A 16,258-nucleotide genomic window follows, 5' to 3' on the forward strand; every position below is an offset into this window, starting at 1 on the left:
GGTGTCTACGGGGAAAAATCTCTGGGGAAAAAGGGAACAAGTCTCCGGGCTTCTCCGGTACCAGAGAAGAAGGCTCCGTAGGAGTAGGGGCCAACAATGTTTCGAGGTAGGGCCAGTCTCGGCCAAGTAGAACAGGAGCAGGTAGCCAGGGAGCAACTCCCACTAGTAGGCTAGCCTCTTGATCCTGGATACGCAATAGAACGTTCGCCGTCGGGTATCTCTTTGTATCCCCATGGATACACTCGATATTCCAAGGAGAGTCATAAGATAGTCTATTGCTTGGAATTAGGCCCTCTAGGATCAGGGTTTTTCCAGAGCCCGAGTCCAGCATGGCGTTTACTTTTGTCCCCTCCAGAGATGCTGGGACTAACCACGGATTGTGGTCCCCTCGGAGACAAGCTGTGGCAGTGGTTCTGCCATATGAACAGTCCATCTCATCATCTCCTGAATCCGCAACCTCGGTCGTCAGCGGAAGCTCTCGACGGGGCTCGGTGTTTGGACCTCTCCGCTGTTGGATGGAGTCCTCCCTTCTGGTTGGTGGGGTTATCCTCTCCACCGGGTGGGTGACTGGAGTCCAGGTTCTCGGGGAATACTGTGGGTGGCGGCCTCCCTTGAGTGATCCAGTGGCCTCGGACCCAGGATGGGCGTCTCTGCGGGAGTTTGTACCAGGAACCCTCCGAGATGGGAAAGGGTCTTCCGATCGGGTTGACTGGATCTCCCGAGCTGGCGGGTTGTAGACCCCTCGATTGTCTGCTCTCCTGCCTCTAGCATCACCGGAAGCAACTGGTGTTTGCACCGGCCGTTCCCAGCTATCCTGTTGGGTGTCGTCGCCCAGGAAGTTTTCCACCAAGCGGACCGCTGAATCCAGGGAAAATGCAGCGTGTCTTTTTACCCAGGAGCGGGAGGAGGGGGGCAGTATCTGTATGAACTGCTCGAGCACAAACTGTTCAAGGATCTCTGCCTTGTCATGTTTTTCCGGTTGTATCCACCTGGTACATAAGTCTACTAAGCGGTGGGCTACGACCCGGGGTCTGTCTCTGTTTGTATATTTGACTGTCCGGAACCGCCGTCGGTAGGTCTCTGGAGTGAGGCCTAAGCGATCCAGAATAGCAGCCTTTAGTTGCTGATAGTCCATGGCCTCGTCTGCTGGAAGAGCCTGGTAGGCTGCCTGAGCTTCCCCTATGAGGAGTGGAGCCAGAGTCGTTACCCAGCGATCAACTGTCCAGCCGTGGGCCGTGGCTACTCTTTCAAAAGTGAGGAGAAATGCCTCTGGGTCTTCGTTTGGCTTCATTTTATGCAGCATCACCGGTGGGTTATTTGGAATCCCTGGTCTGCCTGGGGCTGGGCCTTCGGCCAGCAATTGGAGTAGCTTTTCCTCTCGCCGGGCCTGTCGCTCATCTTGCTGGGCCTGTCGCTTAGATTGCTGGGCCTGTTGCTCAGCTTGTTTCTCTGCTAGCTGGAGCTGTTGCTCAAGGAACTGAGAAAAAATAGTCTCCATTTTTTTCCCCCTTCTATGTGTGTGTGTGTGTGGCCCTTCAGATACAGGGACCGTCCAACATCCCACTTCTGACACCACCTGTGGCAGGACGGCCTGAGCCGAGGTCAGGGAACAGTCCACACGTTTAGTTTCAGGATAAATGAAAACGTTCAGTGGCTTTATTTCTCCACAGCAACATAACATGCGGGTACACTGTCCCTTTAAGCAAATAAATCCTGCTCCACGTTGGGAGAAAACTGACTAACACAGCAGTCCTAGCTAGCAGGCTGGCTGGCTAAACCATACCCAAACCGTAAGAGTCTTTTTAAGCAGTCATGCAAACAAATGAAAGAAATCTTACTTTGGCTGCAGTAAGTAGTGTGCTGTATCCTTCTGGCTAGCACACATCTATCCATGTGCTCTCATCTCAGACAGCCAGCTACTGCTGGTAACAAGATCCTTATCTACCTTGCTGGCTCTCAGGTGTCAGCTTACATCCTGATTAGCTAGCTTCCACCTGAGTTAACCCTTATGAGTGCTGGATGAAGCACTCAGACATATGTTTCCCAGGCATAACTGATAGGGGTTGACTTCACCCTGTCACAGTGCCCCTGAGTCATATTGGGAAAATGTGGAGTGTCAGCTCTGCAGCCCAGTAATGGCTACGACTCTGTGAATGTATTATAATTGTCTCTTGGTGTCCCGCTACTGCTGCGGCCGAGTTTATTTGAGCATTTGCCCGGTCTCGGCCGCAGCAGTAACCAGGCGCGCGCCGGGATGTGCCTGGCGCGCGCCGAAGCCGCGGAGGAGCGCCCTCCGAACGGGGCTTTCTCCCTTCGCTCGCCGGGTCCGCCGGGTCCCCCGGAACCCCCTGCCGCCGTCCCCCACATCGCGGGACACCAGGGCTCCTTCGGGGAGCCCTGGACGCGCGTGCAGGGGGCGCAGGCTCCCGATGACGCGTGACCGCGCGTCGATGACGCGCGGCACGCCGAGGGAGTGCGGCTAGCATGCCGGGGCATCCCCAGGCTTGCGGAGCTAGCCGCACTCAAATAAAATGTGCCGCCTCTGTAAGTATAAGGGGACCACATTAATACCCTGAGTATTATAAGTGTTGTAACAAGTAATGTATCAGTTATGTATCGTGTCTGTGCATTGCAACAGTGTTTCACTGCCAACCGCAGAAAGGAAAAAAGTTTTTAAAACACGGCAGCCTGCTGCATAGCGTAAAAGAAGTGAGCTAACTTTGGCAGGGAACATCCTAGAGCACTGAGTTTTGAGGTTAGCGCTGCTGAGGTAAAAACATTAAAAAGTTTATCACAGAATTTTTATAAAGCCTTATAAAAAATTGATGAATTAAAGTTACCCTAGTTTAACTGTGTTATATCAGAATCGGCTTAACCGCAAGTTTTGTTTACAGAAACCAAGGCTAAATGGAAAGTCCCCAGAAAAGCTGTTATTTAGTAATATGCTAATATTGTTACGCCTCCAATTAACACCTTATTTCTCTGTATAAATAGTATTGCTTTTCATTAATAAAGCTGAGACGAGGAATTAGAATTACCCTGTGTGCGTCTGTTTCTTCGTGTCCCGAGTACTTGTACGTCATCAGATCGAGATTCAACAGCCCAGGGCGTGGTTAAGTCTTCCCGGGAAGAGCCGCACTGTTTCCAGTCACGGTCGGCTGACCTGAGGTCCCCGGCCCGTATTGAGTTTAAGAACCGCACAGGTGCCAGGGACAACCCGAGGTCCCCAGCCCATGTCACCTGGCAAGAACCTTACAGGGGCAAAGGGATGTAAAGTGTCCCTGTAACTATGAGGGGTCCGTAGGTGAAGGGGGATACCAACTTACTGCCCAGGAAGCCCAGAACCTGTATTGGGGTTTGTGGGCACTCCAACCATAATTATGAGGTTGTGAGGGGACTCTTAAGAGTCCAGTCCAAGTCTATGAGATAGTGTTAGGGAATATAGGCTAGTAGAAAATAAAGTGCAGCTTTCTATTCTATACCCCATGCCTAGAGACTTAGGGCATGTAAAAGTATATTTTAATTAACATGGTGTAATATAGTATACACTGTTGTGAAAGGTAAATGAGCTGGGACTTTCAGAACCAATGTTCTGACAGACTACGGTGGCTACCAACTTGGCGCGTGTGAGTCTGCTGAGACATCGGAGATGAAAGCCACTAGAGGATGCCAGGTGTGAAGACCATTTGGGTGGCAGGAAAGGGCTCAAGTACCCTCATCCTTGGATGAATGGAAGTTGACCGGACTACCTCAGGGATCGGTACTGGGACCCCTGCTTTTTAACTTGTTTATTAATAACCTTGAGGTTGGCATCGAAAGCAAAGTCTCCATCTTTGCTGATGATACTAAATTGTGTAAGGTAATAGAATCAGAGCAGGATGTAATTTCTCTTCAGAAGGACTTGGAGAGACTGGAAACGTGGGCAGGTAAATGGCAGATGAGGTTTAATACAGATAAATGTAAGGTTATGCATTTGGGATGCAAGAATAAAAAGGCGAATTACAAATTAAATGGGCATACATTGGGGGAATCCTTGATGGAGAAGGATTTAGGAGTGCTTGTAGCCAGCAGGCTTAGCAATAGTGCCCAAAGTCAGGCAGTAGCTGCAAAGGCAAACAAGATCTTATCTTGCATCCAACGGGCAATGGATGGAAGGGAAGTAAACATAATGATGCCCCTTTACAAAGCATTAGTAAGACCTCACCTTGAATATGAATTCAATGTATTGATGGACTTTTAAGATATGGAGTGTGTGTCTACTGTTAATTTCCCCATAATAATAGGGGACATCATGGGAATAACCGCTTCATACATAAAACTAACATTAGCCAACGGAGTACCCGCCGGAAGAGTTTACAATCCTATGCTGCGATTGGATGTGTGTCATATCCCGTGCTGGGATTGGATAAATACAGTAGGTGGGATTCTATGATGGGATTAGCCGTGGGTGGGATCCTATGGTGGGATTTAATAATAATAATAATAACAGCATGTTGTTGTATAGCGCTGCAAGTTGTACACAGCGCTTTACAGAGACATTTTGCAGGCACAGGTCCCTGCCCCATGGAGTTTACAATCTATTTTTTGGCGCCTGAGGCACATGGAGATAAAGTGACTTGCCCAAGGTCACAAGGAGCCGACACCGGGAATTGAACCAGGCTCCCCTACTTCACACTCAGTGTCAGTCTGTGTCTTTACTCACTGAGCCGCTCCTTCTCCTTGACTCTTTTGTTGAGGGTGGGATCCTATGTTGGGATTGGCTGAGGGTGGGATCCTATGATGTGATTGGCTGTGGGTGGGACCCTGTACTGCGATTGGCTGTGGGTTGTATCCTATACTGGGATTGTCTGAGGGTGGGATCCTATGCTGGGATTGGCTGTGGGTTGTATCCTATACTGGGATTGTCTGACGGTGGGATCCTATGCTGGAATTGGCTGTGGGTGGGATCCTATGTTGGGATTGGCTGTGGGTGGGATCCTATGGTGGGATTGGCTGTGGGTGGGATGCTATGCTGGGATTGGCTGTGGGTAGGATCCTATGCTGGGATTGGCTGTGGGTGGTATGATTCCTGTGTTTAGACTTGCTTTGGGTGGGTGGCATTGGATATAAAGAGTTGTTTGGGTGTGTGTTCAGCACTGATGGGTGATAGAGTAGTAGTAAGTTTGACATGTCGAAAGTTGGTCAGACCTGAGAAGTTGGTTCTCTTCATTCCAAATGCGGATCATCCTATCCTTGCTGGACGTGGCCACTAATCTGAGCCTGGGACAGCCGCAGAGACCTGAGGGGACACAACATGGGTAATGCAGGCATCTGAGCCTGGGACATCAGCAGGGACCTGAGGGGACACAACATGGGTAATGCAGGAATCTGAGCCTAGGACATCAGCGGAGACCTGAGGGGACACAACATGGGTAATGCAGGCATCTGAGCCTGGGACAGCAGCAGAGACCTGAGGGGACACAACATGGGTAATGCAGGCATCTGAGCCTGGGACATCAGCAGGGACCTGAGGGGACACAACATGGGTAATGCAGGCATCTGAGCCTGGGACATCAGCAGGGACCTGAGGGGACACAACATGGGTAATGCAGGAATCTGAGCCTGGGGCATCAGCAGGGACCTGAGGGGATACAACATGGGTAATGCAGGCATCTGAGCCTGGGACATCAGTGGAGACACAACATGGGTAATGCAGGCATCTGTGCCTGGGACAGCAGCAGAGACCTGAGGGGACACAACATGGGTAATGCAGGCATCTGTGCCTGGGACATCAGTGGAGAGACAACATGGGTAATGCAGGCATCTGTGCCTGGGACAGCAGCAGAGACCTGAGGGGACACAACATGGGTAATGCAGGCATCTGAGCCTGGGGCATCAGCAGAGACCTGAGGGGACACAACATGGCTAATGCAGGCATCTGAGCCTGGGACATCAGCAGAGACCTGAGGGGACACAACATGGGTAATGCAGGCACCTGAGCCTGGGACATCAGCGGAGACCTGAGGGGACACAACACGGGTAATGCAGGCATCGAAGCCTGGGACATCAGCAGGGACCTGAGGGGACACAACATGGGTAATGCAGGCATCTGAGCCTGGGACATCAGCAGAGACCTGAGGGGACACAACATGGGTAAGGCAGGAATCTGAGCCTGGGACATCAGCAGGGACCTGAGGGGACACAACATGGGTAATGCAGGCATCTTAGCTTGGGGCATCAGCAGAGACCTGAGGGGACACAAAATGGGTAATGCAGGTATCTGAGCCTGGGACAGCAGCAGGGACCTGAGGGGACACAACATGGGTAATGTAGGCATCTGTGCCTGGGACATCAGCAGAGACCTGAGGGGACACAACATGGGTAATGCAGGCATCTGAGCCTGGGACAGCAGCAGGGACCTGAGGAGATACAACATGGGTAATGCAGGCATCTGAGCCTGGGACATCAGCAGGGACTTGAGGGGACACAACATGGGTAATGCAGGCATCTGAGCCTGGGACATCAGCAGGGACTTGAGGGGACACAACATGGGTAATGCAGGCATCTGAGTCTGGGACATCAGCAGGAACCTGAGGGGACACAACATGGGTAATGCAGGCATCTGAGCCTGGGACATCAGCAGGGACTTGAGGGGACACAACATGGGTAATGCAGGCATCTGAGTCTGGGACATCAGCAGGAACCTGAGGGGACACAACATGGGTAATGCAGGCATCTGAGCCTGGGACATCAGCAGGGACTTGAGGGGACACAACATGGGTAATGCAGGCATCTGAGCCTGGGACATGAGCAGAGACCTGAGTGGACACAACATGGGTAATGCAGGCATCTGAGACTGGGACATCAGCAGAGACCTGAGTGGATACAACATGGGTAATGCAGGAATCTGAGCCTGGGACATCAGCAGGGACCTGAGGGGACACAACATGGGTAATGCAGGCATCTGAGCCTGGGACATCAGCGGAGACCTGAGGGGACACAACATGGGTAATGCAGGCATCTGTGCCTGGGACATCAGCAGAGACCTGAGGGGACACAACATGGGTAATGCAGGCATCTGTGCCTGGGACATCAGCAGGGACCTGAGGGGACACAACATGGATAATGCAGGCATCTGAGCCTGGGACATCAGCAGGGACCTGAGGGGATACAACATGGGTAATGCAGGCATCTGAGCCTGGGACAGCAGCAGAGACCTGAGGGGGCACAACATGGGTAATGCAGGCATCTGAGCCTGGGACATCAGCAGGGACCTGAGGGGACACAACATGGGTAATGCAGGCATCTGAGCCTGGGACATCAGCAGGGACCTGAGGGGACACAACATGGGTAATGCAGGCATCTGAGCCTGGGACAGCAGCAGGGACCCGAGGGCACACAACATGGGTAATGCAGGCATCTGAGCCTGGGACATCAGCGGAGACCTGAGGGGACACAACATGGATAATGCAGGCATCTGAGCCTGGGACATCAGCAGGGACCTGAGGGGACACAACATGGGTAATGCAGGCATCTGAGCCTGGGACATCAGCGGAGACCTGAGGGGACACAACATGGGTAATGCAGGCATCTGTGCCTGGGACATCAGCAGGGACCTGAGGGGACACAACATGGGTAATGCAGGCATCTGTGCCTGGGACATCAGCAGAGACCCGAGGGGACACAACATGGGTAATGCAGGCATCTGTGCCTGGGACATCAGCAGAGACCCGAGGGGACACAACATGGGTAATGCAGGCATCTGAGCCTGGGACATCAGCGGAGACCTGAGGGGACACAACATGGGTAATGCAGGCATCTGAGCCTGGGACATGAGCAGAGACCCGAGGGGACACAACATGGGTAATGCAGGCATCTGAGCCTGGGACATCAGCGGAGACCTGAGGGGACACAACATGGGTAATGCAGGCATCTGAGCCTGGGACAACAGCAGAGACCGGGGGGTAAGTGGTGGTAAGTGATGACAGGTAGTCATTGGCGGTACAAGTCATGCTTTTGTTATCCACACTGCCTGTTACCTGTAATCTGGTCCTGGTGGTCATCGGTGGGCGGGTGGGCAGAGCGGGTTTGGGTCCGTAGACAGTACTGCACCAGGCTGTAGGTGGCTGTGCCGGGATCGTGGAACGCCACAAGAAGCTTGGATCTGAGGGTGACCATGAGCCCCACGGACTGAGAGCAGAAGAAGCTCATGTGCAGATTGAGACTTTCCTCACTGTATGCGAAGATCCTCCACACCTTCACGGTGAGGTCTGAGCCTGGGGTAGAGAGAGATCTTCTGTTAGGGATGTCCTTAATGGGACACTGTTCTCCCAGGCTGGAGCTCTGCTGGTTGGCCACAGGGAACTTTCTGAAGGGTGCGGATTGCTAACAAGGGACAGGTGCGGGAGACGGGTCAATCAACTCTATATAAACCTCCTCTTCCTGTGCCTCCCTGCCTGTTTATTGAGGTTTTCCCCAGAACTCAATCTCACTGCCGCGGTGTTCCAGACCCTGCTCAGACTTCACTTGCCTCTCTCCAGCCTTGACCTCTGTCTGTTTACCGACCATCTCTACCCGCCTGTTCGCTGACCACCACTGCTAGTCTGTCCCAGCCACTGGACTTCAGCCCCACAGTCGCTTCCTGTGACACGTCACTGTGAGCTCTGAGCCTGGGAGAGAGACCCTCACGGAGGCACGAGTGTGAGAGAGACCCTCACGGGAGCACGAGTGTGAGAGACCCTCATGGAGGCACGAGTGTGAGAGAGACCCTCATGGGGCACGAGTGTGATAGACCCTCACGGAGGCACGAGTGTGAGAGAGACCATCATGGAGGCACGAGTGTGAGAGAGACCCTCATGGGGCGAGAGTGTGAGACAGAGCCTCACAGGGACGATAGTATGAGAGAGACCTCACTGGGGCGGAAGTGTTAGCGAAAGACCATCACAGGGCGATAGTGTGAGATAAAGACTATCACGGGCGAGAATGTAAGAGAGAGAACATCATGGGGGTTAGAGTGTGAAAGACCATCAAGGGGGCGAGTGTGAGAGAGACACTCACGGGGTGAGTGTGACAGAGACACTCACAGGGGCGAGTGTGAGAGACGCTCATGGGGGCGAGTGTGAGAGAGACTCTCGGGAGCGAGAGTGTGAGAGACCCCCTCATGGTGGTGAGTGTGTGTGAGAGACAACGTCATGGGGGCGAGAGTTTGAGCGAGACCCTCACAGGGGCGAGAGTGTGAGAGAGATCCTCACAGGGGCAAGAGTGTGAGAGAGACCCTCATGGGGGCGAGAGTGTGAGAGAGATCCTCAGGTGGCGAGAGTGTGAGAGAGACCCTCACGGGGGCGAGAGTGTGAGAGAGACCTTCACGGGGGCGAGAGTGTGAGAGAGACACCCTCACGGGGGCGAGAGTGTGAGAGAGACCCTCACAGGGGTGAGAGTGTGAGAGAGACCCTCACGGGGGCGAGAGTGTGAGAGAGACCCTCACGGGGGCGAAAGTGTTGAGCACAATCCCCTCAATCTAAGGAATTGGCCCTTAGGTACTCCCTTAATTAGGGATTTGGGATGACTGCTGTCCGATCTTAAAAAAGTGTTATGTGAGTTAGTTTTCCTGAATATCTCCATTTGGACAGTACAGGAAAGATCAATAAAAAGATGTATATCCAAATAGTTAATGTTGGTTGGGTGACTATCAAAGGAGAAGTGTAAATTAAATTATTATTCAATATATCGATGAATGTAGTTAATGACTCATTATCCCCATCCCAAATTAAGATGAGGTCATCGATATATCTTTTGTAAAATACGTTGAGCAAGTGGTAGTCCACACAAAACCGGGTGGTCTTGTCCTTCTTAGGAACCAGGACTACCGGACTTGCCCAAGGGCTCTGGGACGGGGTAATTACCCCTAGGGTCAGCATCTCCTCTATCTCCCTCTCTATACTGGCCTTGACCTCTGCTGACACTATAAACGTGCTTATGCAGAGGCTGCAGGTCCCCTGTGTGCACTGGGTGTTTTGTGAGATGTGTGGTCCCTGGCATGTCAGTGAAGAGGGCCCTATACTTAGCTAGCATGTCCCTGGCTTCTACCTGCTGCCTGGCACTCAACTGTGCCCCGATCTCTACCTGCTCCACAGTGTGTCCCTGCTCCCATACTCGGTGCTCTGTATTCCTTTAACATATTAACGTGATATGTCTTGTGCCTCTCAGGCGCTACCTGTACAACATAGTTGTACTCATTCACCTTTCGGATAACCGGGTACGGTCCCGACCAGGCAGCCATTAATTTGTTCTCCCGAGTGGGTTTGAGAACAAGCACCTGCTGTCCTGGGATGAATTCTCTGCTACGGGCATGCTGGTCATACCATTGCTTCTGCTTGGTCTGAGCGGCCCTGAGGTGGTCCTGGGCCACCCCCATAAGCATCTCTAACCGGTCTCGGAGATCTACTACATACTGGATCACTGAAGCATCAGTAGCAGTAGCCTCCTCTTCCCATCCCTCATGGAATAGGTCCAGAGGTCCACGTACCCTGCGGCCATATAGTAGCTCGAAGGGGGAGAAGCCTGTAGATTCCTGCGGTACCTCTCGGTAGGCAAACAGCAGGTGCTGTAAATGAATCTCCGAGTCTTTCCCCTCCTCCTCTATAAAGGTCCGAAGCATCTGCTTCAGGGTCCCGTTAAACCTCTCACATAATCCGTTGGTTTGGGGATGGTAAGGGGTAGTGCGCCGGTGCCGTACACCGCATGCATCCCAGAGACAATGTAACAGTTCACTCATGAACTGCGACCCCTGATCGGTTAGGATCTCACTAGGGAAACCTACTGTCGCGGCCGAGTTTATTCTTACATTTGCCCGGTCTCGGCCGCAACAGTAACCTGGCGCACGCCGGGATGTCCCGGGCGTGCGCCGAAGCCTCGGAGGAGAGGCCCGCCGATCGGGGCTTCCCCCTCTCCTCACCGGGTCCGCCGGGTCCCCCGGAACGTCCCGCCGCCGTCCTCACATCCGCGCGACACCAGGGCTCCCTCGGGGAGCCCTGGGCACGCGTACAGGCGGCACAGGCACCCGATGACGCGTGACCACGCATCACAGGGAGTGCGGCTCGCAAGCCGGGACATATCCCGAATGAGCCACACTCAAATAAAGTGTGCCGCCTGTGTACACTAGAAAGGGTCATCGGTCCCAGATCGTTGCCAACAAGAACTTCAGCATCCAAACCGGGCAAAACCCCCACCTCCCGCACACCCTGTCCCTCCCCCCAATCCAAAAAGATCCTGGCAATTTGCAGGAAACGTGGCTCTCTGTCTGCCACAGTAATCTGCATCCCAGGTCCTGGGAGCAATTCCTCTGGCCGGACCATATCAGGTTGGACCAGGGTTACTGCAGCACCTGAATCCAGCAAGCCGACTGCCTGCCGGTCACCGACTGTGACCGGGGTGAGGTGTCTGTTCCGGCCGTCCGTCTGCTGCAGGTCTGCGCTGAGATTTCCTCCGCTCCTGGCTGTAGGCACCGATGAAACCGGGGCCGGCGTTGCATGGGACGTCTCGCTGGGAGTTGTTTCCATGACTGGTCCGGATTCTTGGTGGAAGCCACCCACACGCGGGCTACCGGCTTCGCAGTTGGGGTGCGTTGCCCCTGATGGGGTCCGCCAGAACGCAGGGGTTCTGGGCAATCTGTTCGGATGTGACCAGTGCGGTTGCAATTGTAGCACCGGCGCAAGTGCCGGAGCTCTCCCGACTTCGGTGGACCGCTGCCCGCAGGCGGCTTCTGGGTCCATTGGGGAGTACTGATAGTCATTTTAGCTGGGCCCGCCGCCGCTTTGACTGCTGCTTTGGCGGGCATCAGCGCCCGGCTGGTGACATAATCATCTGCTAGCCTCGCCGCCTCCTGGTAAGTCTTGGGTTTTTTGTCGTACACCCAAGCCCTCACCGCCGGCGGGCACTGCTACATGAGCTGCTCCTGGAAAATCAGATCCAGCAGGAGTTGGTAAGTTTTGGCCTCATAGCCCTCCACCCATCTGAGCCCGTACAGGGTCATGCGGGTCACGTAAGTCACATAGGTCTCCAGGCACTGTCTCTCTTCCAGCCGGAATTTGCCCCGGTAGGCTTCAGGGGTGAGGCCATATTGGAATAATAATAGCTCTTTTAAATGATCGTAGTCGTCAGCCTATTACTCTGGAAGTGCCATCATCGTCTGTTTCGCCAAGCCGGACAGCAAGGGGTCCAAACGTGCGACCCGGTGCTGGGGCAGCACTTTGTACCGCTGGCACTGCATTTCAAAGTTCTTTAAGAAACTGTTGATCTGATCAGTCCCTTCCACGAACTTAGTGAGGCTGTGATGGTCCAGTTTGAGAGCATCTCTCTCAGGTGGGGCAGGGGGGCAATAAGCGGGTCTGTTCACTGCCATAGTGATAAACTGCAGCTGCTCCTCCGGTGTCCCTCTCTCACTCCACGCCGTGATCAGTGCCAGAATTTCAGGGGTAAACGGACTGGTAGCCGCAGCGACCAATGCCCCTCCTGCTGCCCTGCACCCGGGAGGTGCTCCTGCTCTCTCCCCGGGATTCGGCGGCCCCGGCACCGGGTTCCTTCCCTGCTCTCCGGGTGGCGGCACATGGACAAGCTGAGCCATTTCCTGAGGCTCTGCAAGCCGGGCTTCGTAGTCTCTGATCGCCTCCTTCATCTGCGCGACCTCTTGGTCCTCCCAGGGCAGTCCATATTCTCGGCACTTGTCCCGCAGCTGAGCTCGGGTCTGGATATTGGATGAGCCTTCAGCCTCGCTCATGGTTCACGGCTGGTAGAGGTTCGGTCGTCAGTGAGGTGGTGTTACAACTTGTGTTAAATGTTGCACAACTGTGTGTTCAATATCTTTAGTCCCAGGAACTCGCAATTCACCTTGAGTTCCCACTGTATTACAGAGTCCCGCAGTAAACTGTAATACAGGTTCAGTTCAATCCCACCAGTTATTATAGAGCTTGTCACGGTAACTTATGATATAGGATATTATATACACAAAATAACTGGGTTGAACTGAACGAGGCTTAGATATAATAAAGTATATTTATTCCTTAGATAGGTGAACACAACAAGATAGTACAATTAACAGACAAGAAGGTAACACTTACTTAGGGGTTGGAATGAAGAAGTATCAAATAGCAATTCTCCAGCAATCAGGTATCAATCAAGATGTAACAAGAAGACAAAGAATGTAGGGTTGACATCAGTTTATATAACTTTTCAACCCTATTCTTATCATTGAGTGCAGACTATTGGAGAACAATTACCTGCACCCAATCTCTAACGTGGGAACATTGTTAACCCATGCCCCCCAGCTAGATGGCACATGCGTGCTGGGACCCTGAGGGTCTCATTTCTGTAGCCCCACACCCAAATCAAGGGCGCCGGGCAGTCTACCAGATGGGGTATCTGGCAGGATATTCTTTGTTTGTAGGTGTGAGTTATAGCACCTTCAAACCACTAAAGTCATGTACTTCTCCGCCCTTATGTAAACCGTTAGAGAGGATGAGCCTTTGATCAGGGAGCAGTTTCTTAGACATTAGGTTGCCCCCTGACCATTTGCATTCCTCAGTGGGCAGGAATCTTCGCGGGCTTTTGTTCCCGCTTTGATACACAATATAGTTTTTAATATATAAACCTATTAAAATAACCGGTTCTGTTAGGTCCAGCGGGTCCAAATGACCCAGTCCTACATGCCGGAAGTGGGTCACTATAGTGACCAAGTTTCAGCCTGCTGCGATCTACAGAACCGGAGATATGCAAATACCACCTAAACCGTTTATTATTTTATTATAAAATTCTCCGCTGAAAAAGAAATCTGTTTTTCACTCCTTTCCCATTGAAATCAGTGGGCTCCGCCGCCATAGACTTTCAATGGGGAAACTCCGCCATTGGCGCTTATGGGAGTTCGCCGCCATAGACTTACAATGGGGCCCCGTCGCCATTGATGTCTATGGGAGAACTCACGGACCTTTATGGTGGTCCATACTCTGTCGGGTTGGTCGGAGAGGGTCGGGAATGGACCTGCAGCCATGCCGGAACAGTGCCTGCAGGCACCCCAAACCCCAGCCCTCTGGACCCTCCAGAACCGGAGATATGGGCTTATGGTTTTCAGGGTTTCGGACTTAACCGTTTTCTCGTGCTGCTTTTTCCGCCGCCATTGAAACCTATGGCGCGACCCGCTTAGCCAGCATGATCCTTTCTGGGGGTCCTGGATTCTTGGACCCGGTGGTGGTCAAGTGGGGGGAGGCCTAGGAGCTAGGGGCAAAAATAATTGTATTCCCAGGTGCCCTAGAACCTAAGATTCCCACGCCAATTGTCGTTGTACTTGAACTAACAGTAATGAAAGCTCTTTTTAAGACAATGTTTCCTCTTTGCAGTTTTGCGGTTTGGACGGCTGCCAACCTGTTCCTGGAGATCGTCGTCGAGGAATCTCCATTGAAGTCAATGGGCCCATTGACTTACAATGGGAAACCGCCACTCCTCCTCTCGGACGCCACCTGCTGGTCTTCGAGGCAAACAGGTCCAAAACCGCTAGATCGGCCATTGAAATGAATGGAGCCCCAATGGCGACCTATGGGACTCTGCAAAATGGTGCCTGAAAAGGCGGGAACATGAAACAAAGGGCTATAATCACTTTCTAACTATTAACCCTTGTCCTCCCGGATGGATCCCAGTGTGTGTGGTGCAGACACTGATATGGTGATAGTACACTAGAACAGGGGAACATACATTTTCATGTTGCAGCAAGGTAAAAACCAAATTTCTGGACCGCAGTCCAGTTAACCCCTTGCCTCCCTGGTGAGGTCAGGGGGTGGCCATATGGGGTGCAACCCCTTCAATCCCGGGCCAATCCCCCTCTCCCATTACAGTGTCAGGGGATGGGTATGAGGTTGGAGGGATTGACACCAGAAGGAGTAGAGTTTGCATGTGGCAGGCGAGGACGAGAGCATGTAGGAATGAGGCAGGGACCAGGATTGGGAGAGATATCCCCAGAAGCGAGGAGGAGAAGCATGGACAGAAAGAGAATGTACTGTATATAGGTATGATACAGTATCAGTGCTCACACTGTATGAGTATATAGGTATGATACAGTATCAGTGCTCACACTGTATGAGTATATAGGTATGATACAGTATCAGTGCTCACACTGTGAGTAAGAGTATATAGGTATGATACAGTATCAGTGCTCACACTGTATGAGTGCGAGTATATAGGTATGATACAGTATCAGTGCTCACACTGTATGAGTGCGAGTATATAGGTATGATACAGTATCAGTGCTCACACTGTATGAGTATATAGGTATGATACAGTATCAGTGCTCACACTGTATGAGTATATAGGTATGATACAGTATCAGTGCTCACACTGTATGAGTGCGAGTATATAGGTATGATACAGTATCAGTGCTCACACTGTATGAGTACCAGTATATAGGTATGATACTGTATCAGTGCTCACACTGTATGAGTAAGAGTATATAGGTATGATACAGAATCAGTGCTCACACTGTATGAGTACCAGTATATAGGTATGATACAGTATCAGTGCTCACACTGTAAGAGTACGAGTATATAGATATGATACAGTATCAGTGCTCACACTGTATGAGTACGAGTATATAGGTATGATACAGTATCAGTGCTCACACTGTAAGAGTACGAGTATATAGATATGATACAGTATCAGTGCTCACACTGTATGAGTGCGAGTATATAGGTATGATACAGTATCAGTGCTCACACTGTATGAGTACCAGTATATAGGTATGATACAGTATCAGTGCTCACACTGTAAGAGTACGAGTATATAGATATGATACAGTATCAGTGCTCACACTGTATGAGTGCGAGTATATAGGTATGGTACAGTATCAGTGCTCACACTGTATGAGTACCAGTATATAGGTATGATACAGTATCAGTGCTCACACTGTGAGTAAGAGTATATAGGTATGATACAGTATCAGTGCTCACACTGTATGAGTGCGAGTATACTGTATAGGTATGATACAGTATCAGTGCTCACACTGTATGAGTGCGAGTATATAGGTATGATACAGTATCAGTGCTCACACTGTATGAGTATATAGGTATGATACAGTATCAGTGCTCACACTGTATGAGTATATAGGTATGATACAGTATCAGTGCTCACACTGTATGAGTGCGAGTATATAGGTATGATACAGTATCAGTGCTCACACTGTATGAGTATATAGGTATGATACAGTATCAGTGCTCACACTGTATGAGTATATAGGTATGAT

General features: G+C 51.7%; 1 protein-coding gene across 1 annotated transcript in view; it reads right to left on the bottom strand.

Annotated features, from left to right (window-relative positions):
• The window catches only part of LOC142475467 (WD repeat-containing protein 97-like), a gene marked incomplete at both ends in the record, with an annotated part of 83,860 nt that overhangs the window by 61,256 nt on the left and 6,346 nt on the right, over nucleotides 1-16,258 (bottom strand). The window contains 2 exons of the mRNA XM_075581329.1: nucleotides 5,188-5,278; nucleotides 8,019-8,255. Of these exons, the coding sequence (XP_075437444.1) occupies nucleotides 5,188-5,278; nucleotides 8,019-8,255 (328 nt within the window). The remainder of the gene's footprint in view (nucleotides 1-5,187; nucleotides 5,279-8,018; nucleotides 8,256-16,258) is intronic.

This window comes from Ascaphus truei, unplaced genomic scaffold (genome assembly GCF_040206685.1).
Source record: "Ascaphus truei isolate aAscTru1 unplaced genomic scaffold, aAscTru1.hap1 HAP1_SCAFFOLD_1226, whole genome shotgun sequence".
Classification (NCBI taxonomy): domain Eukaryota; kingdom Metazoa; phylum Chordata; class Amphibia; order Anura; family Ascaphidae; genus Ascaphus; species Ascaphus truei.